At 39.2% G+C, this 23,342-nt stretch overlaps 2 protein-coding genes across 6 annotated transcripts; both read left to right on the top strand.

Annotated features, from left to right (window-relative positions):
* Positions 1-16: 16 nt before the first annotated feature.
* ddx61 (DEAD (Asp-Glu-Ala-Asp) box helicase 61) lies at positions 17-15,412 on the top strand. The gene is made up of 13 exons (XM_046043931.1): positions 17-187; positions 957-1,788; positions 2,172-2,235; positions 2,394-2,498; positions 2,926-3,055; positions 3,538-3,684; positions 3,984-4,078; positions 4,180-4,302; positions 4,389-4,517; positions 10,240-10,420; positions 10,507-10,608; positions 10,735-10,953; positions 13,231-15,412. The coding sequence occupies exons 2-12, from the start codon at positions 1,610-1,612 to the stop codon at positions 10,944-10,946; spliced, it is 1,467 nt and encodes a 488-aa protein (XP_045899887.1). The 5' UTR covers positions 17-187; positions 957-1,609; the 3' UTR covers positions 10,947-10,953; positions 13,231-15,412.
* Positions 15,413-15,941: 529 nt separating this feature from the next.
* Positions 15,942-22,753, top strand: tomm40 (translocase of outer mitochondrial membrane 40 homolog (yeast)). 5 transcript variants are annotated; one of them, XM_046043916.1, is made up of 9 exons: positions 15,942-16,060; positions 16,982-17,217; positions 17,398-17,558; positions 18,271-18,372; positions 18,462-18,567; positions 19,728-19,850; positions 20,023-20,099; positions 21,509-21,611; positions 22,239-22,753. In XM_046043916.1, the coding sequence occupies exons 2-9, from the start codon at positions 17,001-17,003 to the stop codon at positions 22,376-22,378; spliced, it is 1,029 nt and encodes a 342-aa protein (XP_045899872.1). In that variant the 5' UTR covers positions 15,942-16,060; positions 16,982-17,000; the 3' UTR covers positions 22,379-22,753. The 5 variants fall into 5 exon arrangements, with proteins under 5 accessions (XP_045899872.1, XP_045899870.1, XP_045899871.1 ...); XM_046043914.1 differs by having other exon boundaries at positions 15,946-16,060; positions 16,957-17,217; XM_046043915.1 differs by having other exon boundaries at positions 15,946-16,060; positions 16,957-17,217; positions 22,205-22,333.
* The last annotated feature ends 589 nt before the right edge of the window (positions 22,754-23,342 follow it).

The following is a 23,342-nucleotide window of genomic DNA, read 5'->3' as shown; positions in this document are numbered from 1 at the left end:
GCCCCAAAACGAGCGCGCGGCCATGTTGAATTGCTGAGATTCTAAAAGAGGAGACAAAAGAGTCATAACTCGGTGGAGTTCTCGAAACAGCGAGTATTTTCCAAACTTAATTAAACTGTCGATATAACTTTAAGCAACGGCACAACGGGGAAGGCTTTGGGTGGATGTAGCGTCTGTCTCCGACTGGGTAAAGAGTCATTTCTCAAGCATATTGATTGACAGTGCCGTTGATGCTAGCACATACTTGCTACATTAAGCTAACACTAGCATGCTAACGTAGTTTTTGATCATGTTGAATAAAAGTGTTGGAGTAACATGTGCGAACTGAGAAGATAGTCGGGTTTTCTTTACACATCGTGTCCCGACGAACGGGAAACAAGGTCACATTTACCAACAGGAACAAGAAGTAACGTTAGCTTGCTGTTAACTGGACAGTCAAAGCCACGTTGCTATACATACATTTTTAACGCTGCTTACACAGGCGCGCTACTAACTTCTTTCAAGCTAACTTTGCTATCGATCAGTGTTCATGAAAGAAGAGACCCACAGGGCAATACCCTGACGGTTTACTTACTTTATGTTTTGTTAAACAAAGCAAAATGTCCAGTGGCTAACTAAGTTGGCTTACTTCAACTTAGCATGTTAGTTGAATTATGTTAGCTTGCAACTGTTATTACGTTAGCTTAAGTTAGCTTTATGTTAGCGCGTCCCCATAGCATCATAACAAAGCCGCACAAGCAAAGTTTATATTAATTGCCATTTCACGTCCAAATTAAGCTGTTGCTTTCAAATAATTGATTTTGCTAACATTGAAGAAATAATATGTATGTTATTGATTTCCAGTGCTTTTGTGTAATGTAAGTTTGGGTTGCTCACAGTTGAGGGTGCTGTTTTTTGCTCACTTGTTAATTATCTAACGTTAAAATAACCACCCACGATTGTTTATTGCCTGGCAGGTAACCTGGATGTTTTGTTGATCGGCAATTTCTGAAGCACTTTGCAGACTGCCACCTCAACCTTTACTGCAGAAGTAAACTGGAACAAGATTATCACAGACATTTAAAGTGGACTTTCCATGTTTAAGCACAGATTGCTTTTTTTGAGCCAGTATTAAGCCCCAGCAAAGATGTTTTGAAGACATTTGGTGTCAGAGGAACAAATCACAAGGATAATCTGAGACATGACCAAGCAGATCATATTTTGCTACTTACCATTTTGAATGTATACGCACAGCACTTGGACATAAAAAGCCAAGATACTTGAAGAACATAGAAAAGAAAATTCTGGATCATCGTTGCAGCAAGGATAAGAGTTTGTTTTGGTCACACATTTGATTTATTTATTCATATGAATGTAAATTTCTCCCTTTTTTGGAGAGTTGGCATGTAAATAGACATAATTCATACATAGGCCTCTTCTTTTCAAGAGGTCTGAATGTCAGATTGTGTACACAATACATTCTTTAAAAAGGAAAGATTTGAGGAAAATATTTTATTTTTTCATCTTTTAGTTTTCTTTTTTACACACCGGTGCATTAAGCAAAACAGATCAGTGAAAAAGAGGCAAATATAACAGTCTGAGGAATATTGCCACTTAAGTTGTTGAACCCATGGCTACAGCAAGAACAGCAAACCCAGCAACAATGATTGGATTAAACAAACCTGCAAATGGGCAGTTCAGAGGACAGGCAAAGCCAGCTGGACAACAGTCACTACTCCTTTCAAGTGCCCAACAACCCAGTGCCCCCCAGAAATGGACCAGTATTCCTCAGAGCAGTGGGGGCATCAAGTAAGCTACCAGTTCTACATATTCTCTAACTTCTGTGTTGAAAGAAATGTTACCTAGGTACAGTAATCTGTAAAAATGTAAATGTTAGTTCTTTCACAATGTTGACCACAAACCTGTGTTAACAATGGTAAAAGAAGACAAGTGTGTAAGGATATTTTTGTTTGCTATTGTGAACTTTATTTGACATGGCTAGTACTTCTAGAAAATCCCATTACTTGTGAATAAAAATAACCAATTATTTTCCCAGCCAGCACCCCAGTAATTTACATGGAAAAATTGCTTTTGGGGTGACAAAAACATAGATTTATTTCACAGCCCTTTGTCAGAGTTTATTTTTTTGTTTATTTAAACTTGTCCTAATGCAAATTTTAACATATACAAAGGTTTGGCGATGACTGGAAGAAGTGCCTGGAGCTTCCTCCAAAAGACAACAGGATGAAAACTTCGGTAAGGTAACTATTAGTTATAGCGGACATTCAGATTCACTGTTCTTAACTAACAGAGAATTTAAATGTGTTAGACTTACTGAATGTATGTTGTCTTTTAATTTAGTCACATCAACTGCCATGTTCAATTAAACAGTAATCTCTTCTCTGGTCTCCCAGGATGTGACGTCAACAAAGGGAAATGAATTTGAAGACTACTGTCTAAAGCGGGAACTTCTAATGGGAATCTTTGAAATGGGATGGGAGAAACCCTCTCCAATCCAGGTAAATACAGCTGTTAGAACTTCCCTTGTCCTCTTGAATATGTATAGCGAGCCTTTTTTTGTAAACCACATTTACTCCGAATTATAAGATGAGCTGCATAACTACACTCACCTATAACAGTGCTGTGTTACTTCAGTCTTTTAAGGCACTCAGATAATGGCACATTTTCAATAAGGAAGAGAAAATCAGTAAGGCTCCATCATGAGACTCTGTTTCTGCATCTTGCGCATGTGTTTACAGGGCAGAAATGTTAGATTATTGAATTTTTAATCATTCCCACCTCTCCCACCCACCCATATTATATTGTTGTAAGATTGCAGCCCTATTCTGGATTTTAAATAGTCAAGTATGTCGTTGTTCATGATTATTTATTTCCTAAAAAAGACCTTAACCATTGCACTGTTTGGACTTGTCTGTCTGCCAAAAGGAGGAAAGCATCCCCATCGCTCTGTCGGGCAGAGATATTTTGGCTCGGGCGAAGAATGGCACTGGAAAAAGTGGAGCGTACCTCATCCCTCTTCTGGAGAGGATAGACCTGAAGAAGGATCACATCCAGGGTGAGTTGCTGTTGCCTCTTTTAGTGCTAATTTTGAAACCGTTGCAGTGTGACACACATCTATGAAGAACTCAACTATGAAGGTTTTATTATTATAAAACAATAGTGGAGTTTTAGATTAAACATTTTATAATGTTTAACAAACAATAAACCCAGTTTTAAACAGACAGAATTTGAAGGAGAAGTTTGCTGTACAGGTTTGTCAATTGCAGATTTTGCTGCTTTTCACAAATAATTCCAGATAGATGTCTCCAGACGTGTAGTGCCATGAAGAAGTAATAGTCTGGCTTATGTTTGACACAGATTTATATTTTTGGGTCACAGTCTCTGAAGCACATGGGCTTTCTACTGTTGGTGAACATGGTTTTTGCTCTGAATATGTAAAGTTAAATTTTTTTGTGGGCATCACTTTATTTAGTTTTCTCCATGCATCTCATCAACCCTTGCATTTCATCAGCCCTTGCCATTTCTGTCTCAATCCAGCTATAGTAATGGTGCCAACAAGAGAGTTGGCCCTGCAGGTGAGCCAGATCAGCATTCAGCTCAGCAAGCACCTAGGAGGAGTCAAGGTCATGGCTACCACGGGTGGCACCAACTTGAGGGATGACATCATGCGTCTTGATGAGACGGGTATTTGTTGTGCCGTTAATATTCAAGATAACAAAGGGATGTTTCCATAAAGAAGAATGCAGATTATGATAACCCTTTCCTAGAAGCTACTGTTCAGTGTTTCATGTGAGGTTTTTATCTTGTCACTCTGAAGTGACGACTGATGCGCATCAGGTCAATGCCAGCCTTGATTAAATTAAAAGATGATAGTTTCTAAACTAGAGTTTCTAAACACTTCTGTTTACCTCAGTTTAGGAATGTATTTGTGTAGCTGTTCTCAGTGGAACTTGTTGTGATTTTGCCTCCTCCTCTCGTAATAGTGCATGTAGTCATTGCTACTCCAGGCAGGATACTAGACCTGATGAAGAAGGGTGTGGCAAAAATGGATAAGGCCCAAATGATGGTCATGGACGAGGTGGGTTTGGCTATTAATTTCTGAATTTCCTTTTCAGTGTTGACTGCTTTATGAACAGGCTTTCTTTAAATATCTTGTTTTCTTTTTTTTTTTTTATTCAGGCAGATAAGCTGCTGTCCCAGGACTTTGTGGTCCTGATTGAAGAAATTATCAGCTTCTTGCCAAAGGGTCGTCAGATCTTGCTTTACTCTGCCACTTTCCCCATCAGTGTGCAAACATTCATGGTAAGTAACTCAAACAGCAATTTTATTCTCTAAAGAGGTAAAAATGTTGTTTGCACTTCATAAAACACTGTGAATGTCTTGTCCAGAACAAGCACCTGCAGAAGCCTTATGAGATCAACCTGATGGAGGAACTGACTTTGAAGGGAATCACTCAGTACTATGCCTACGTGACTGAAAGACAGAAGGTCCACTGTCTCAACACACTCTTTTCTAGGGTGAGTGTGTTACTGCCTACTGCAGAGTAACCTGATACAGCTATAGTAATGGTAAATATACATTGTAATCGAGGATTTGACTCATAATCATACTTGGAAAATATAAGGAAATGTTTGTTTAGCTATAAGTAGGGATGTCACAGGACCACAAATTTAGCAGTCGATACCAATACCAGTGAAATTCCACGATATTCGATACCACGCTCAAAAACTAAATAATAAATCCCATGTACTCCAACATACACTTCTTATATAATTATTAGGTATAGCTCAATAACTATATAAAAAAACAACCAGCAGAGGCTACACACACCCACCTCTACTTGGAGTGCAAGCAGTAGTTTAAAGTAACTGACATGGTGACAAACAGATGACCTATGAAATGGTAAGGACAGCAGCCTTCTGCTACGAGCTATGTTTACATTACATTAGCAAGACAGAAAAACAAGTACAGACATGGTTTCAGAATTAGGGCATCGACTTGCGACTGAATTATCGGTTCTCGTGGCATCCCTCAGTGTCTCCCATTAATTAACGAGACCATGGCGGCCGGCCACAGTCCAATTTGCTCCGCCATAGTTTAAAAATGACCTGAAGTCGGTCGTTGCCAAGACAGCATTTAAGGCATCTACTGAGTCCTCCTGTCTAGCACGAGCTTTGCGACTTTACCACTGGCTGTGCCTAACCAATCGTCACTCATATGCCTCAACCCAACAGCCAATGGGAGGCAGGTCTTCCACTACACTGTGGAGTCTGACAGCTGACCATATTAGGACATTACTACTGAACTGCCGAACGAACTGTCCGTCAGACAGCAAGCCTGATGTAAGACGGAAGTATAAATGGCTTACAATGTTAACTGTCCTGGGGTGTGTTTGCCAAAGCATCGTTGCTAACTACCATAGAAACTTCCTTGATTGGAACTATGCAATTGCGACGCAACGGTTTCCCAAAACCCTAGTTCGAACTATGGAGTTAACAAAAGGCTTGTGCAGACTACACGACATGCAGATCGATGTGCTGTTCACACTACACAACATCTTGTGACGGGAGTCTTGAAGTCGTTGTGGCGTTCACACTATGTGACTGATCGGTGACAGGGGGTCACATGCTACACGAGCTGACAGCGGCTCTGTCACCCGACTCCAAACCACGTTTTGTCAAGAAAACACATGTGAAATGTGAAACGGGAAATGACGCAAACCTAGCAAATATAAAGACAAAGAATATGGGTGAAAGAATGGATTAACACGCGCAGGTAGCAGGGATTGTCTGAGCTACAGAAATAGCTGCCTGCTCTGCCAGCTGCCTGTCATTGGCAGGATGTGGATGTCAAGTCGGGCAACTCTTCCAGATATTTGACATGCTAGATATCTGTCAAGCGTTGCCAATGTGTCAGGGAGCCGTTTTGATGCGTTGTTGAGTAGTTCACACAGCGACTGGCGACCGCCGATCGATCACTTATTTACCCCATATCACAGCCCGACGGTTGCGGGCTAAAAATTGTGTAGTGTGAACTAGGCTTAAGCAGGTTGATGTTTGATAATCTTGATGTACAAACAAATATTTAAGGTGAAGTTTTTTATAAATTACAGGACCTGGCCTAGTGAAGTGGAAAGGATCTAGGTTGACGTGTGTAAAATATCAAGAATGTTCGTTTATGCTCAGCTGCCAATTCCACACCTGCGCAGTGTGTACCACAGGCGCTCTCGCGCATCAGTGGTACGTAACGTGTTGGGCATCAGCTGTGTGGGAGCAGGGAGAGATCTAAAAAATGCAGGACTAGTGTGCCTCCAGGAGAGGGTTGGGGAAACACTGGCCTATGCTAAGTAACTAGTAGGTAATATTATTTCTGAGTAACTTGCCCAACACTGAGTTGACAATAAGGATCAGATAAATTGGGAATGTTTTGATTATTGCTTGTTGGAGGCTATGTCTAATGTTTACTTTGACTTTGTCTATTGATCGCTCATGTAGCCTATACACTTTGCTGTGTGAATGGTTGCTTTTTAAGTCGTCCTTATGTTAAAGGTTTTGGCACATTATTAATTAATTTCTTGTGAATGCTTGTGACAAGGTTTAGGCTATATAAGGCCTTTTCACACGGGTCGCTCCGCGCTCCTCATCAAACAAGCGCTCCGCGAGGTAACTATGGCAACGGCTTCTGTGTGACTGGCGCGATCCCGGTAAACTGTCGCGGTCGTTCTCGTCTCACGCCCGCCTGCTGCCAGTGCTGAAATGTCAAACTTTTTCCTACAGTTTCCAACAGATAGAGACTGATCAGCTGTTTGAGTTTCCTGGTCAGGCCACCGGGTCTTAAACAGGCAACAACCTTTGCTGCTGTCTCTTATTCATTAAAAATAATCTATTAACTTCAACTGAACTAATTTGAAAGTTAGTAGTTACATTATTTAGTTATAGACTCAATTGTTTCATGTTGCACATTTAGCTGTTGAAGTTTGGTAAAAATGAATACAAAATAACAAGAATTATAGAGAGGTTTCGATGGTGCAGTGGATTAGACCCTTGTCTTTGACTCCCACATCCATTAAATAACTTATTGTCATGGGTCCTGCTTTAACTTCTATGTTAGAGCTGCCGCCAGTTTAATTGGGGTGTCAGGTGGTCTCAGTATATTTTCCTGCTTTTTTGCCAATCACATGCCTGATGAAAGTACTGTAATGAATAAATCTTTGAGCGCTTTTGTTGCCATTATAACAAAGATAAATAGAGAACTCACGGGTTTTTGAACCCATGTCTGTCTCAGTAGATGTTCTCAAGCTCAGCCACTCATTACACTGAGCTATTGTCAAGACCTTGAAGTCATTTGCAGCCAAGGCATTCATAATCGTGTTAAAATAAAGAAATTTTTTCTTCTAAAATGTTGCTATTGCTATAAAAAAGTTATAGCCTATATTTAGGCTAAATAAAATTATTAGGTTATATATTATTTATATTGTTTTCATTAAAACTATTGTTATTGCCGGTAAAACTATAATAGCTTATTATTTAGGCTTTTCCTAACATCATAATGTCACTTAATATTGGTAACAACTGACAGATTTAGGCAGAATGTTTCCCTTTACATAAATAAAAACATTTGATAAATTTATGTAGGAAAGGCAGAACAGAAAATTCACTAGAATGCAGGAAACTAAGTAGGGTTGAGGATCGTTAATTTTTATTGATATTGATACCCTTATTGAGACTGCTTAATGATCCGATTCTTTATCGATACTTTACTATTATTTAGTGATGGTTATTTAGTAAGACCAGACCCAACAGGCATGAGGTAGGCCTGCAGGGTATGAGGAAAATATTTAATGTGCGATAACATTATATATCGAGATGACATATCACTTGCGATAAATAAACATATATTGAAGTGTTCATATTAACTGCCTGGTTTTTTTTTAAATACAGCTAAATGTTGTTTCTAGAGCAGCAACATTAATGTTTAAAACAGCAAAGTAACTCAATAACTTTATCTGACATCACAAGTAGTGAGTGACGTTTAGAAAGCATTTAGAAAGTTTAGCAGCTCTCAGCCGGCCTGCAGATTTTCAATCGCCCCGCTGTGCCTGGCCCTCTCCACACAATGCTGTGAAACTGTCGGTGACGTACGGACAATCTCAACGTTGATAGGCTATCGCAACACAGTGTCATGCGAATTTCTTCACGCCGCCGGACAGGAAAACGCGGCTCTGCACGTCTTTGCATTGACTTTGTATGTAAACTCACCGCACATAGGCCTATGTTCATTGTTATTACTACTACTGAAAAGCCTCAGCTTTCCATTATTGTTAATAGTTGCAACTTGCACTCTGAAATGTGCATTGAAAATTGCCAGCTTATAAAACCAGACTCGTATAACATCTAAGGCTAAATGTAGCTCTTAACTGGCTGAGTTAGATGGTGATTAACATTAGACATTTCCACCATAAATGTTTCCAGAATGCAGGAAATTAAGTGTTTAATGCTCAAAATCTTCCGGGGGAGGACCCCCAGACCCTCCATTGGTGTACTCATCAATGAATATTTCTTTAAATACTATTACAATATCTTCTAGTCTTGATCTCGTGACCCCAATATTCTGGATTGTCACATCGAATATGCTAAGTGTTTTGTCACAATTCTAATCTGAGCCCCAGAGTGACGCCCTTTCCCACCTGAAACTGTCACTGGCTGTTAAAGTCTTTGCGTTGTTGATAACACACAGCCTAAGCAGTCCTTCAGAATGCTCTCTATTATAGTGGCGTTTATAGGAAGGTTTTATTGCACGTACTTACAGTAACAAGCGTAGCTGTCATCAACTAACGTTACAGTAGTTTGGAGCTAACTTAACCCTCACCGTATTTCACCGCGATGGCGAAGCCTCTCGCTCTGCTGCCGCGCGTGTGTGTGTGGGAGCCGACAGACAGCAGGCAGAGACTGCATCCTGATGATTTTCTTATCCATTGCGTTTCAGATTAAATCAGATTTGACACTCGAGACATAACGTTACATCATAGGACCCGCAAGTCTCGATAGCAGTATCGATAAGCTTGAACCTTATTGATTTTTGGGTTTTGAGAAATTTTGGAACCGGGTCTCGATCCCCATCAAATGAAGTGTTTTATGCCCAAAATTTCTGGGGGAGGACCCCCAGACCCCCAAATTCATGCATTTCAGCATTGATGATTTCTATTAAGTTGTGTTAAATAATTGTCATATCTTGTTCTTGTGACAGCAATAAGGTGCCATCGCCACGTCTCGTAAGCTAAGTGTATCTTCACTCCCCTTATCTGAGCCCTTATGTTCCCACTACTTTTCAACACAAAGTGATGACTTGCATGTCGGTGTCTTTCTCTTGTTGCGGTAGACTAATGCACGTTATCTATAAAACATGTAAGCTTAAAACCAGATGCCTCTTACACTGTCTCTGTGCGTTTCTCTGCTTGCGTACCCTTCTCACCTTTTTTACCCTTGACCAGTCTTTACAAAGACAAGTGTTGCGGTATTTGAGTCCTACCTGAAAAGAGGCTGTGAAGTCTTCATGTTACGCGATACGAGAACAACATATAACATAAATTTATCAAATTGGGTCTGACTTGATGAATTTAGCGTGAGGATACACATGTGACAACATCCAGTTTTCAAAATAAGGTGTTTATACAGTATGGAAATAAGATTAACTGGATTATATTCACAGAAAGTCTAAAATGTATTACATGTGTACATGAAAAGTAAAAAAAAAAAAACAAATATAAATTTAGGGAAATTACTTATTCTATTCTTTGATTTAGGGTTGCTAGAAGAACATTAAATAAATTTGTTGACTTTTGTTGCTGTTTCATCACTGTTTATAGCTATACAATGGGTTTATGATCAAATAGTTTACTCTAGCACAACATTGTTACAAGAATGCAAAGTTCTTTATAGATAACCTCTTAATTTTGCACCAAATGAATGCATTTAACTTTAAAATGTACACAATTTTCTTCTGGGGGTGGGGGCAAGAGTTCAAGCCCACCCACCATAGTCTCTTAAAATCCTGTGGGGAAACACTGCATCCCTAGCTATAAGGCATGTGGTTGTTCCACTGAAGTGTGCAGTTTTGTTTCATTAAGCATTAAAAATAAGAGAATCTGCTGCTTAGGGTAGGATATGAAATAGCCTAAATCATTTACAAGGTATTTTCTTTGGTGATCAATAATAATAAGTCTATATATTTGTATTACAGCTTCAGATCAATCAGTCAATCATCTTCTGTAACTCCACCCAGAGGGTTGAGCTTCTGGCCAAGAAAATCACCCAGTTGGGCTATTCGTGCTTCTACATTCACGCAAAGATGATGCAGGAATACAGGAACCGTGTGTTCCATGACTTCAGGAATGGATTGTGCAGAAACCTGGTCTGCACAGGTAGGTGAAGCGAGTTCTGCATTTTAAAATGTAAAGAATATATTTGAATGGTCAGCAGGTAAACTAATAAACACATTTTCCTGTAGACCTATTCACTCGGGGAATTGACATCCAGGCAGTAAATGTGGTCATTAATTTTGACTTCCCCAAAAGTGCAGAGACCTACCTCCACCGCATTGGCAGATCAGGTGAAGACTGGCCTATTTATATAGTCTCACACACTCAACAAGAGGTTTGGTTTACAGATGCCACTTCATAACACTACCACTAACAGCACATAATGGTACTAATATATAACGTCTCTTCTGTGTCAGGGCGTTTTGGTCACCTGGGTCTGGCCATCAATCTGATAACTTCAGAGGACCGCTACAACCTGAAGAATATTGAGGATCAACTGGTTACTGACATTAAGCCCATCCCTGGAAGCATTGATAAGAGCCTATACGTGGCAGAGTTTCACTCAGTTGACCCAGATGATGATGATGATGATGGGAACAATGGAAACGAAGAACTGGAAGCAGCCTGAATGAATGGTGAGTTCTTTGAGCATCTTGAAAACCAGCCATGACTGAAAATAAACTGTTAGGATGAAGTTTCTTTATAAACACACTTACAAGTTAAAAGTACTTTATTTGATTAATGGGTGAATATTTGTGAAGATAACATTTAGAGAAACTATTAATTTCCACATTGTTTCAGATTGAGTTTGGGTGTATTAGGGGTTTCCCGACTAAGAAAACACAGTAATCAGAATTGTCAAGTCTTGCCTATAGTTGACTGGGGGGGACGTTGGCTCCGCTTTAATCTTGAAAAGCTGCGGAGCTGTAGTCTCTATTCGTTAGTCACTGAAACGCACTGTACAATGACAGATAAAATTATGCTTGACCCTTTTCGCTCTTCTTGCCTGCCATTCACTGGTCTTGTGCAGAGTTGTGCACACCCGCTGACAATTGTATGCATGCACCTTGCAGTTTTTTTTCCAATTACTGTTTAAAAACGATATTTTCTTTTTGTGGTTCATCAATTGTGATAAATGATTTCAACGTCCCGTGAGGTGCACGCACAACACTGGCGTAGCTGGTGCTCTGTCTCACTTCCTCTTCTGTCTACCCCCCCACACCCCCACCACCCACCCACTTAAGGGGGTTAGGGTAACCATTGAGGATTTATTAATGCACATTAAAAATGTATTAAGATCTTATTTTTCACATTTTTATTTTATTTACAGCATTATTTTTATTTATATTAGACTGTATATTAACTTTTTAAAAATCAGAGATTCAGCACTGCCATATAGCCAAAATGGCATGATCCTCGTGTCATAATGCATCTGCAAAGATCAAACTAAGATTGGCAGTCGAATTAGACTCCTTTTATCGAAGCATTGAAATTTGAACTATTGTATATGAATTGCATTGTTTTGGTGTACATGAAATTAGTACCCGATAGGGATGGGTAATGCTACTCAACACCTTTTAATGCTATCGACCGAAACAGCCCAGTATCGAGTAGACTCTAAACGTCTCCAGTCAAACCAGTACTTCATTCGATACTTTTTGTAGCCAGATTGTGCAAAAAAATTTATGGTTTTGCTTGCAGCCAAACACGCAAGCAACACAAAAGAAGCACACCAAAGAAAGAGAAGAACACGCCTTTTTTTCCTTATATGCCTGCATTATAAACTGTTTTTGTTTTGTTTGTTTTTTTATTAAAAAAAATAAATAAAAAATGTCTGTTTGATTTTAATAGCCACCTACCTTTGGCTGCTGACATGTTCATCACTGTTGCAAGTTTTTCTCCACAAGCTTGGCTTTCAGTTGGTTTCATCTTCTAGTATCATTTAACACTTCTCTGTACATTTTTATTTGCTGTTCACATACCATGTCGCCGATCAATCGCTGCGTTCCATCACATCAATTAAACGCTTTTGTGGCGCAGCAGCAATCAGCTGATTTTACACACGGAGCCTCCGGCTGCAGCTGCTTCAGATGTAGTTGGTTTGATTGGCTGGACATGCAGATTCTCTTTTCCTCTCTTTTAGTGTAGTTAAGTGACTTGGTTAAACTGACTCCTTACTTGTTATACTTGTGAATGTCGTTTTTGAAGGAGGTTTGCGACTCACCGATAAAGGAAAAAAGCACTCGCAGAGATCTTTCAATTAAGTTTATTTAACGAAAGTTTACTTTCAACATGTATCAAAAATTCCTTCAATTTGTTTCCCAAAACCTATTTGGTCACTAAACTGTTTCGCTCCTCCTCTCTCATTCAAATATTAAAAAAATTCTCAAGCTGCAGTCTTTCTGCTTATGATACTACCCGTGAGGATGAACTAATTAGGATGAGGGGCAATCTGATACAATTTCCCAATACTTTTATGTAACATAAATTACTTGTTAATTAGTTATTTGAAACAAGAAAAAAATAAATAAAATAGATAATTGATTTTGGTACTGGTCTCGTAAAATTTTAAACGATACCCAACCCTAGTACCTGATGTATTCATAACCCTGGAAACATCCGAGCACTCTTCCTTGAAGGAGAGCGAATACTAGCAACCTTGTTAATGAATAAAATCCTGTTTATCAAGAAGATTAACTGAAGTTTTATAGGATTTAAAGGTTGAGGGTTGCCATCCTCAGGCTGAACAGCAGTAGTCAACATAGATTTGGACAGAGCTAATCAGCACACACAACCAGCTGTCTGCTCTACGGATTTGCTAAAGCTGTGACCGATTCAGGTTTTTGTTTTGTTTTATTTTGAAGAAATTCTAACTTTGCTTTTGTGGGGTTTTTTTGTTGTTGTTTTTTCAGGAGAATCATGACGCCTGGCATTCATCACACAATATTAGCAGCGCAGGACACAAGACTCCAATGAAGATTTCTGTTCCCCACTTTGCCACCAAAATGGTCTATTTTACATTTGTTTTCATTTCCAGTTTTTACAGCAGTCTGTATGTGCATAAGCTAGTAGAGTGTTATTTACCCCACAGAAAACCACCACTTAAACCACATTAAATTACTGCCACACTGCTAGAAATGGTCACCGCAAGTGTGATTTGGGCTATTGGTCAAGTTGTTGAACTCACCCGCTTTCGACAATAGATGAACGTTGTTAGCTTTTCTTTTTTTACCTTGCTGTAACAATGAAAATGTGAAACCAAAGATAGACTTGGAGGATAGAGACCAGCTTGCATGCTTGCTGTGCAGATGAACTACATATGACTATGTTCACATCCGGCTGACATGCCTTTTCAGCAGATGCGTTAAAGGAAAACATATCTACACTCAGTGGCTACTTTAATTGATAAACTTTTTTGTACTGAATCAGACCTCTCTTCTGCCTTGCCCCCAAAACAGCCTGAATTCCCTCATGGAATTGATTTTAACAAGGTGCTGGAAACATTCCTAACTGGTTCATGTTAACGTGATAGCCTCATGCCGTTGCTGCAGATTTATCAGCTGCCACTTCATGCTGTGGATTTTGTGTTTAACCTCATCTCAAAGTTGCTATGTTGGACAGAGATCTGGTAGCCATGGAGAACATTGTAGGGGAGTCAGTCATGTTTGAGATGACGTGTGCTCTGTGATGGGACATGGTATCCTGCAAAGAAATGACTGTGGCTATAAAGGGATGCACAGCAGTACTCAGGCTCTGGCATTTACACAATGATCAGTTAATGTTAAATGACCAAAAGTGTGCCAAAAAGATATTCTTAAAATATTTAAACTGCCACCACTACCATTTTTCCAGTTAACTGCTGTGCAGTTTTAAGGAGCCTGTATCACCTTTCCCCAGTTGTCTTTGCACACCTCTGCTGTACCCAATAATGTGCCCACTAAGTGTAGTTATTTTTTAAGCTTTGGCCATCGTTCCTGTTGGTTATAAAAAACATTTTGGCCACAAACTTTATTGCAGAGAATATAGATTGCTTTAGAAACAAATGTGACCAATTTGCTCTGAACAATATTTTAAAGAGGGCTGCTGTGGTGCTCTGGCACAGACTACAAAAAAAAAAGGTGTTGCTGACAATGAACTTGCTAGGGGGGGTGGTGGTGGTATATGAGTGTAATGTCAGAGACACAGATGCAAAAAACAATAAGTCAGTTTTTGTGAAATTCCCTTTCATCCCTTTAAAGCCATAGCAATGGGCAGCGTTTTCTCAGGTCTTGAGGTTCTCAGTCATTAACATGACAGGATGAGAGGGGCTTAGTTAAGATTATGTTGAAACCGGCCAACTTGTTCTGTCATCTTAATGTAGTTTCTATGTCACATCTTCCTCCAAGTGCCTTAGTCTGACGTCAGACCTCTACTTTGCCAAGGCCCTTGTTCCAACTTTGTGGTTTAGGTAAAATGGCAAACAATCCATTGTTAGGTAACCTGTTTTGAAAGCACAGTTACCGTCAGAAAGGAATTGCACTTTTTCCTTATTTGTAACAAATGCATTTCTTATAACAAATTGTAAATATGACCAGCTAAAACTGCTCTTGTCTGAATGTATTACAGCCTTGTTGACTTCAGCACAATGTCACAAAAGATGTGTATCTCAAATTTAAAACATTAACACTGTGAAATTTCCAGCCAACTTTTTTTTGTTTCTTTAGCTGACCAATACATTACTGTCTAGCACCACCAGGGAAAGGAATCATTGTGTGTGTTTGCTCTCTTCTGAAGCATCTATAGTAGTAATTAGGTCTGACTCAGGAGTGCCCTTTTTGATGATAGATTTTGGTTCCCCAATTCTTTAGCTTCAGTGCAGGCAACACTTCAATCAATGCATGTCATGTGATAGAAAAAAAAAAAAACATTTGGAGCATTTTCTGAGTGAGTTGGTGACTTGAGACTATTTTGTCCCATCACAGTATTCTGGAGAAAGAAATGCCTTCATGACTTGATGACCAGATTCTCTGTTGAGCAGAAAGACAGACAGGCAAGAATTTTCTGTGTGTGTTAATGCCAGCGCCACAATCAAATTAAAGTCCAACTGCCTAACTATCTTTTTAGTCTCTTTAAGTTATTTGTGTACACTTTGTGGAATATTGTTTTATTATTATTTTTTTAAAATAGTGATTTCATTATTCTCTCACACAGAGGCAGCCAAAAAGCATTTGTAGTTGGATTCATGTTTCAGATTTGGGAGTGGTGAAGATTTTCCACATAGTCCTTAACTATCTAACTATTATTGCTTTGTGATAACAGGACTGAGTTAAAGCCACAGATCTTGGAGGAGTTATTTGCATGCATTTTAATGTAGCATTTTTATGACTTATACAACCAATTACATTTGGTGTGTGTGTATATACAAAAATGAATAGGTCCTCCACAATGTACATGCATACTTAGGTTTAATTACATAAAATATGACGGTATATTTTGTAACTGTAATCGCGCTACGACCTCCCGAGTAGGAGTACCCTTGGAATGTCATTCAGTAAACGAATGTTGAGCGAATGAAGCCCGTGAGTCGTCATCAGGAGGGGGCTGCCCCATTTCTGATTTCAGCCAATGGTGGTTGAAGTGAGATCTTCATTAACCAATCCATGATGGAGTTACAGGAAATAGGCGGGCCATTTTCGACTACGGTCACGGACGTTGTCGTGAACTTTGCCGGTGTACAACTACCCCTGGACCCATACCGTCAGCGTGAGTAACCAACCCACACAATTGCACGATTACTTTTGTAAGCGACGGGTAGCTGATAGCGTCAATTTACCAAATCATTGTTTTCTTAATTGCGGTGATTTCCACGTGAAGACGAACAGATCTCGTGGTCGACTCCACATGGCTAACGTTACCTAGCCTCCCAGCTAACAACCAACCAACCAACCAACCCTGCTACCTTGCAGTAGCCTTCACACATTAAATGTTGCTAGCGGATAGCCGCTGCTGGCTTATTTCCAAATGTGGCCTTGTAGCGAACCACAAGCTACAGTTGGATATATCGTGTAGTTACCAGGTGTTATTGTGAGGTATTATACATGTCAAGAGTGTGACAAACATGGGCCTTAGCCATAACCAACCCGCTGTAACGTTACTGTCGCTGCCGGGGTAACGTTAGTAGGACAAATTACTCATTGTAGCTAGGCAAGTTAATGATAGCTAAATTCATGTAAGTGAGCTAACTGAGGCCAAGTGCATTGGATATACTATGTGAAGAGTGTATTAATATATGCTAAGGGTAATACTTTGTCTATATCAAACATTGCAAGTCATGCAAGCCAATGTGTGCTAAATGACACCAATACCAATTTTGACTCGCTCCTTGTCAGGGATTAATATACAACTTTATCCTGAGAGAATTGTTGTGCAGTTACAAAGTAGGAAACAGTGGAGATGCACTGTAGAGTGCAACAATATCAATCAAGGTCCAAGCATAAAAGTATTTATGCGTCCACAAATCCCGAAAATATAAACAAACAGTAAGGCACTTCTGTGTGAGTTAACGGTCACTATCCGGCATCTGTATGATAACTTTACATTGATGGATGTAATCTAATGAATTTGATACATTTTTCATCCACTGTCTTTTCTCAAGACAGACTCAAGAAAGACTTTCTTTCTCAGTCTGTTACAGTCTCAGAGTATGGGCAGTGTGTTGGCTGCCGCGTCCTCCAGTCCTGCCCCAGCTGCAGCTGGAGGTAGTCAAGGGGTCCCAGGGTTGGTGTCCGTGCCTCCAGGGTTCACCATGCCCTCAGTGTCTTCCGTCCCTGCGACATCTGGATCTGACCAGCAGACAGCAGATGCAGAGTCTCCGCTTCCAAACCCAGGCACATATGAGGAGTGCCACCGTAAATGTAAAGGTTAGAAAACATGCTGTTAAATTATTTGATGCACATCTCACACAGTTCATGACATTTTTTCAATTTGTAAATAATAAAAGTTATTGTTATAACAGTGTCAGTATTGTCATATTGGCAGGGGTTTAAATGTTTGTTTGTTGTTGAATTACATGGATATTGTTTTGCACTTTTTCTTTTTAGATGTGTTTCCACTGCAGATGGATGGAGTGCGGTTAGTGGTCAACAAGGGCCTGAGTAACCACTTCCAGGTCAGCCATACTGTTACCCTCAGTACCCTGAGTGATTCTGGTTATCGATTTGGTTCCACCTACGTAGGCAGTAAACAGACTGGACCAGCAGAGGTAATGATCATTTTCCCATCACTTCAACAATCCACTAAAATGAATCACACACATTTTGAGCTTTGGTTGTAAATCTTCTTGGTCATGGCAGGAGTCTGAATATTGTCTGATGTATACATTTAGTTGCTTGTTCAGTCCATGAAGGGGGAAAAAAAAAAAAAAAAAAAAATCAATTCCATTTTTAATTGCACAGCCAACTAACTGGTCACAAGGTTGACTCATAAATGAAGGCTTTTTTCATGTGATCATTTATGATTTAAAACTATATTTTCCCAGCCTGTTAATTATTTGGAATGTAAAATTGCTTTCTTTATGTTGTCTTACAGTTTGGAAATTTGTATCAAGATAAGGAAGGAAGTGTGTTTGCCATTGGACAGTTATAAAAATATATTTATTTGACTGTGGGAACTGCAGGAACCTACATAAATAGCAAGAAAATGCCATGGATATAGTATTACGCATTTTTATTAGTTATAGATAGTTCAGCTAGATCATTTTTTAATGGCTTGTTTTGTCTTCATCGGGGTTCAAAACTTTGCACACAAAGAGCACACAAACAACTGATAAATACAATTCAACAACATTTACACTTATACGCAGGAAGCTATACAGCCCATGGCTCTATAACATTGCTCTAGGCTACATTTTTAGTACAGATAGAAAGGTTCCAAAAGACTTTAGAGCTGACGAAACTGTGTTTTCTTCCTTTTAGTCATTCCCAGTCCTGGTCGGAGATATGGACAACACTGGCAGTCTGAATGCCCAGATCATCCACCAGCTCACGACTGCTGTGCGCTCCAAAATAGCTATCCAGGTATGTAGAGTTGTGGCTGGAACATACTTTTTCTCAGCTTTGTAGTGCCAGTCATTTTCATTCCAGTTTCTACTTTTTGTGTGTTGTAGACTCAGCAGCATAAGTTTGTGAATTGGCAGTGTGACCTGGAGTATCGGGGCGAAAACTTCACCTCTGCTGTGACGCTCGGAAATCCAGACATACTTGTTGGATCTGGTATGATGATTTTCACGAGTAGTGGAGGTTTTGTTGTATACGTTAGCAATAACAAATTCAACTAAGGGGTTTGAGAGACGTCGCAACAATAATAGATTATAAGATATAAGGATCAGGGTTTTTTGGTCCCAGTCCTTTTGGTATCTGTTGATACAAAGTCCGATACTTACTAAGGCTTATGTCAGTGTTGATTAAATATGTATCGAACACATTGAAATGATAATAATTTAAAAAAGTAATCTGATCAGAAAAGTCTTGGATGTGTGTGGGCAGAGTTACAGAGGGAGAGGGCAGCTATGGAAAAGGCTCTTATCGCCATGAGTTGGTCCTGAGTGGCAGAGACAGAAGGTTGGTGTCAGAAGAGCAGAGGTTTCGGGAAGAAGTGTAGTAGTGAGGTTGGCTTGGTGGTGAAGGGTTTTGTGAGTGAGGGGAGGATCAGTTGTGGAACAGGAGGTTCTGGAAATTACAGCTGGAACCCACTAAATCTGACACAGCTTTTTTCCCCCACAGGCTACTTAATCCAAATACTGAAGGTCCTAATTTATAAGCTTAAGTTATGAACATCAGAAAATAATTTTTTGATTTAATAATGTCATTTTTAAAGAAAACTGGGTAACATAACTATTTCCAACTCCACAATTCTTTAGATCATTCAGTTTATCATTATAGAAACAATGTACTTGGGCTTAGAGTTTTTCTTAGTTTTCAGCATTTTTTCAAACCATTTTCTGACATTTTATAGACCAAATAATACAACATATTTTGTTTAAATTTAACAAAAGAATGTTGAAATATTAAATGTTGTCTAAACCAAGAAAGCCGTACAAGAAATATTCCTAAATAGTTTAAATTGGATCAAATTTAGAATTTAACTAAGGACATTTCTATTCTACATTTTAAAAAATTTATCTGGCCAGACAACTCAGTGCTAATCGGTTGGTATGGCCGTTTTCGATACTTGATGCTACAGAAACATTTCTATCAGTACCAAGAAAATATTGAGGTTTAATTGAAATACAGCAGTGGTGCCATATGTAGCACTTCATTTGACATTAACATCAAGAAGTGAAGAGGAGTTTGAAAAGCTGGAGAAATACTAGGGGATGAGACAGGGCTATACAGTGTGTATAATGTAACCTCTTATACTGTTTTGTCTTCAGGCATTATAGTTGCCCACTATCTCCAGTCTATCACACCAGGACTGGCTATGGGTGGTGAGCTAGTGTACCACAGGAGACCAGGGGAGGAAGGAGCGGTCACCTCTCTCTTGGGCAGATACACAGGTAAAATCCACTCTGTCTTGTCCACAATCTTGCTTTTTTAAAAATATATTTAGCTACCAGTTTCCAAAGTGTTTATTCATTAGGCAAAGTATTGAATTCACTTTTCTGTAGTGTGACCAGGATTTAGATAAAGTGCTGCCTAATTCCATCTCATTGTTCTTTTTCTCCTCAGGTGAAAACTATGTGGCTACATTGACTTTAGGAGGAGCAGGAGCTCATGCTACATACTACCACAAAGCCAATGATCAGGTAGCTAACATTAGTAAAAGTGTGTGTGTGTGTGTGTATATATTTCTGTGTGTTGGTCATTATTTGTCTCCCAAAAATGTTCAAAGGAAGAATTGTAGTTCAAATTCTGCATATTAGCGTAAAGGATAGTTGTTTTTTTCTGAAGTCTTTCTTAAAACAATAATCACATGCTCATTAGGGCTGTCCCCGACTAAGGATTTACATAGTTGAATCAGAATCGTCAAGTCCTTCGTATAGTTGAATCACGTGTGTTTGTGCACAGCAATTGCGAGCCGGGTTGGGGGGGACACATGGTGGCTCCATTTTATTCTTGAGAAGCTGCAGAGCTGCAGTCTCTATTCATTTAACTTACACTGTAAATTTCCAGCTAAACTGAGGCTTATTGTTGAACCTTTTCGCTCGCTCGCATGCACCTGTCATTCATCGGTCTTGTTTATGCAGTTTGCGAGCATGCTGTGCTGCCAACAACTGCATGCACTACTCGGTTCCTCGCGGATCTATTTCAAGTAGCCGGCTATTTAGAAACGATATAATATTCTTTGCGTGGTTCATCAACAGTGATAAATTATCCGAAAGTCCCGTGAGGTGTGGACAACTCGGCACAACACCAGTGAAGCTGTGGCTCTGTCTCTTCAGCAAGTGTTCCTCTTCTGCCACTACACACATACACGCTGCGCCTACACATGCGCACTGACGCCCCAGGATTAGTTACAATTTTGGATTTATTTACACACTTTAAAAATATTTATTGAAAGTTTTTTTTTTTTTTCTTTTGCATGGTTATTTACAGCATTAAACGTTGAAATGTATATTGTAATAGGCTGTATATTAAGTTATTGGGAGAAAGTTCTATGTAAAATCAGAAGTTGAGCACCTCTATATCGCCAAAATGGCATGATCCTTGTTTTGCTGCGAAGCTTCGACTGTGAGATTAATAGTCGAATCAGGCTACGCCCATCAAAGCATAGAATCTTCAACTATTCGGGGTCAGCCCTAATGCTCAAATGTACATTAAAACAGTTTTTGGTCATTGTAATTGTTCGCCCTGGCCATATTGTCCATCAAGTTAAACTATTTTTAGTACAAAGTTCCTTCTTTGTTTTACTATACCTCCACTGCATGGCCGCTGTCCAGAGAAACACGAAGAGGGAGTCTTGTACTACAAAGTACCAAAACATTGGAAGGTAGCCACTTCAAATGTCTGACTGCTGGAATCTTATATTTGTTTTAGCTAGACTTTGGAATACATCTTTGTACTGAGGCAGGCCTGTGGGTTTTTATCCCCCTTCTCTTACACAGACAGTAGAAAAATAACAACCACAAATATCTTTCTATGTGCATATTGTCATGTAAGTAGTGTATTAAGATGGACTCGGAAAAAAACGTTTCACTCCTGTCTTCTATTAAAGTTGCAGATAGGAGTTGAATTTGAAGCCAGCACAAGGATGCAAGACACCACAACATCCTTTGGTTACCAGTTGGATCTTCCCAAAGCAAACTTGCTCTTCAAAGGTAAAAAAACAACCACAGCCACATAAATTGAGCAGTGATGAAAATTAACTAAGTACTGTACTGAAGTACATTTTTGAGGTACTTGTAAATAACTTGAGTAATTCCATCCTTTGCTACTTTATACTTGTAGTCATTTGTATTTCAGAGGGAAATTTGTACTTTTACAATACTACATTTATTTGACAAAATGTAACCAACTACTACATTATGATGTATATGAAAATGGTAATCACCTTTTCTGGCTGCATCATTAAAGTGATGTAAAAATGAATGCATTGTAAAAACTCATTAGGAAAGTGTTTACTGAGGTAATAAATCTGGTGAGAAGTAGGGTCATTTTACTATTATTTCAAATGGAACTGGACTTCTTTTTGCAACCAGAAGAGTCGCTGATTCACGTCTCTGACCGGAAGCTTCTCGCTTGGCGAATACAAATGTACTTTTACTTAAGTAAAACTTTTAACAGATTATTTCTATACTGTGGTATTGCTACTTTACTTACGTAAGATATCTGAATAATTCTTCCACCACTGAAATGAAGTGACTATTCATTTGAACATTACAAAATAAACTTAGATTTTCTTCTTCAAAAGTGGTCACCCACTTGTTCACCTTTCTTCTCCACAGGCACAGTTGATAGTAATTGGGTGGTTGGGGCAACCATTGAAAAAAAACTGCTGCCACTGCCTCTCACACTGGCCTTAGGGGCTTTCCTCAACCATCGCAAGAACAAGTTCCAGTGTGGCTTCGGTGTCACCATTGGTTAGAGGTGCGGGGGCTGCCTGGAGTCAGCTCGCAGGCCACAGCTTGGACCGGCACAGAGACACACAGGAAATCTGGACTAAGACTTAGAAATTGGATTCAGAGACTCTCTTTCAACTGTGATTTCTGGGACAGACAGAGAGACAAAGACAACTACCAAGGAGCCAGGACTGGCCAAGCCATGCCTACATTCTGTAGCACAAATGTCTTTCCTTTTTGGTGTATTGGATATACCCAGAGGCTAGAGAGATGTATATCAGAGGGCATCAGTGACGCATGAGAACATGTGATGTGAAAATCTAAGTAAGTGGTTAGAAATAATATATGGTGATCATGTATGATGGATTGAAATAAATGTGATTACTTTTTGTAAAACTGAATGATGTTGTTTTTTCCATTCCTGGAGTTACAGTATATAAACACAATTAAAAAATATGGAATATATAAAGCAGTAGGCAGAGCCAAATGATTATCTTCTGCTGTTTCAAACATACTGACTATAACCCTTTTAACTTCCACATCTTTAACTGTTCCTTTTTTAATTTTTATTATCATTAACATATTGGGACCACCTTTGTTTTATGTTTAATTCTGAATTCAAAACTACCTCTGTAGAGACACACGCATACTGACACTCACCCACATTTTCCAGTCGCTGGGTTTACCTTTGAAAAATTAAGAATCTCAATGATGTAACAGGAGCTCACAGGGGACCTGGCAGTATGCTGTTTTTCAAAACAAAGTCCAGGCATTAACAGAAGCTTACTAGGGGCCATGTAAGAGGCTTTATTTTCCAAATAAAAGGTAACAAGCCTTGAAGTTTTCAAAAATAAACAATTTCAATAAGTAGGAGGTTGCTACAGTATCTGTGCTCACAATTCCACAGTATTTCAGATCTTTCTTAATAGTGTAAAGTCCAAATTTCCATCAGAATAAATCCTCCGTTAATTAAGCAATTGGTATGGAAAC

This window comes from Micropterus dolomieu, linkage group LG03 (genome assembly GCF_021292245.1).
Source record: "Micropterus dolomieu isolate WLL.071019.BEF.003 ecotype Adirondacks linkage group LG03, ASM2129224v1, whole genome shotgun sequence".
Classification (NCBI taxonomy): domain Eukaryota; kingdom Metazoa; phylum Chordata; class Actinopteri; order Centrarchiformes; family Centrarchidae; genus Micropterus; species Micropterus dolomieu.
This window is presented reverse-complemented; position numbering and strand designations above follow the sequence as displayed.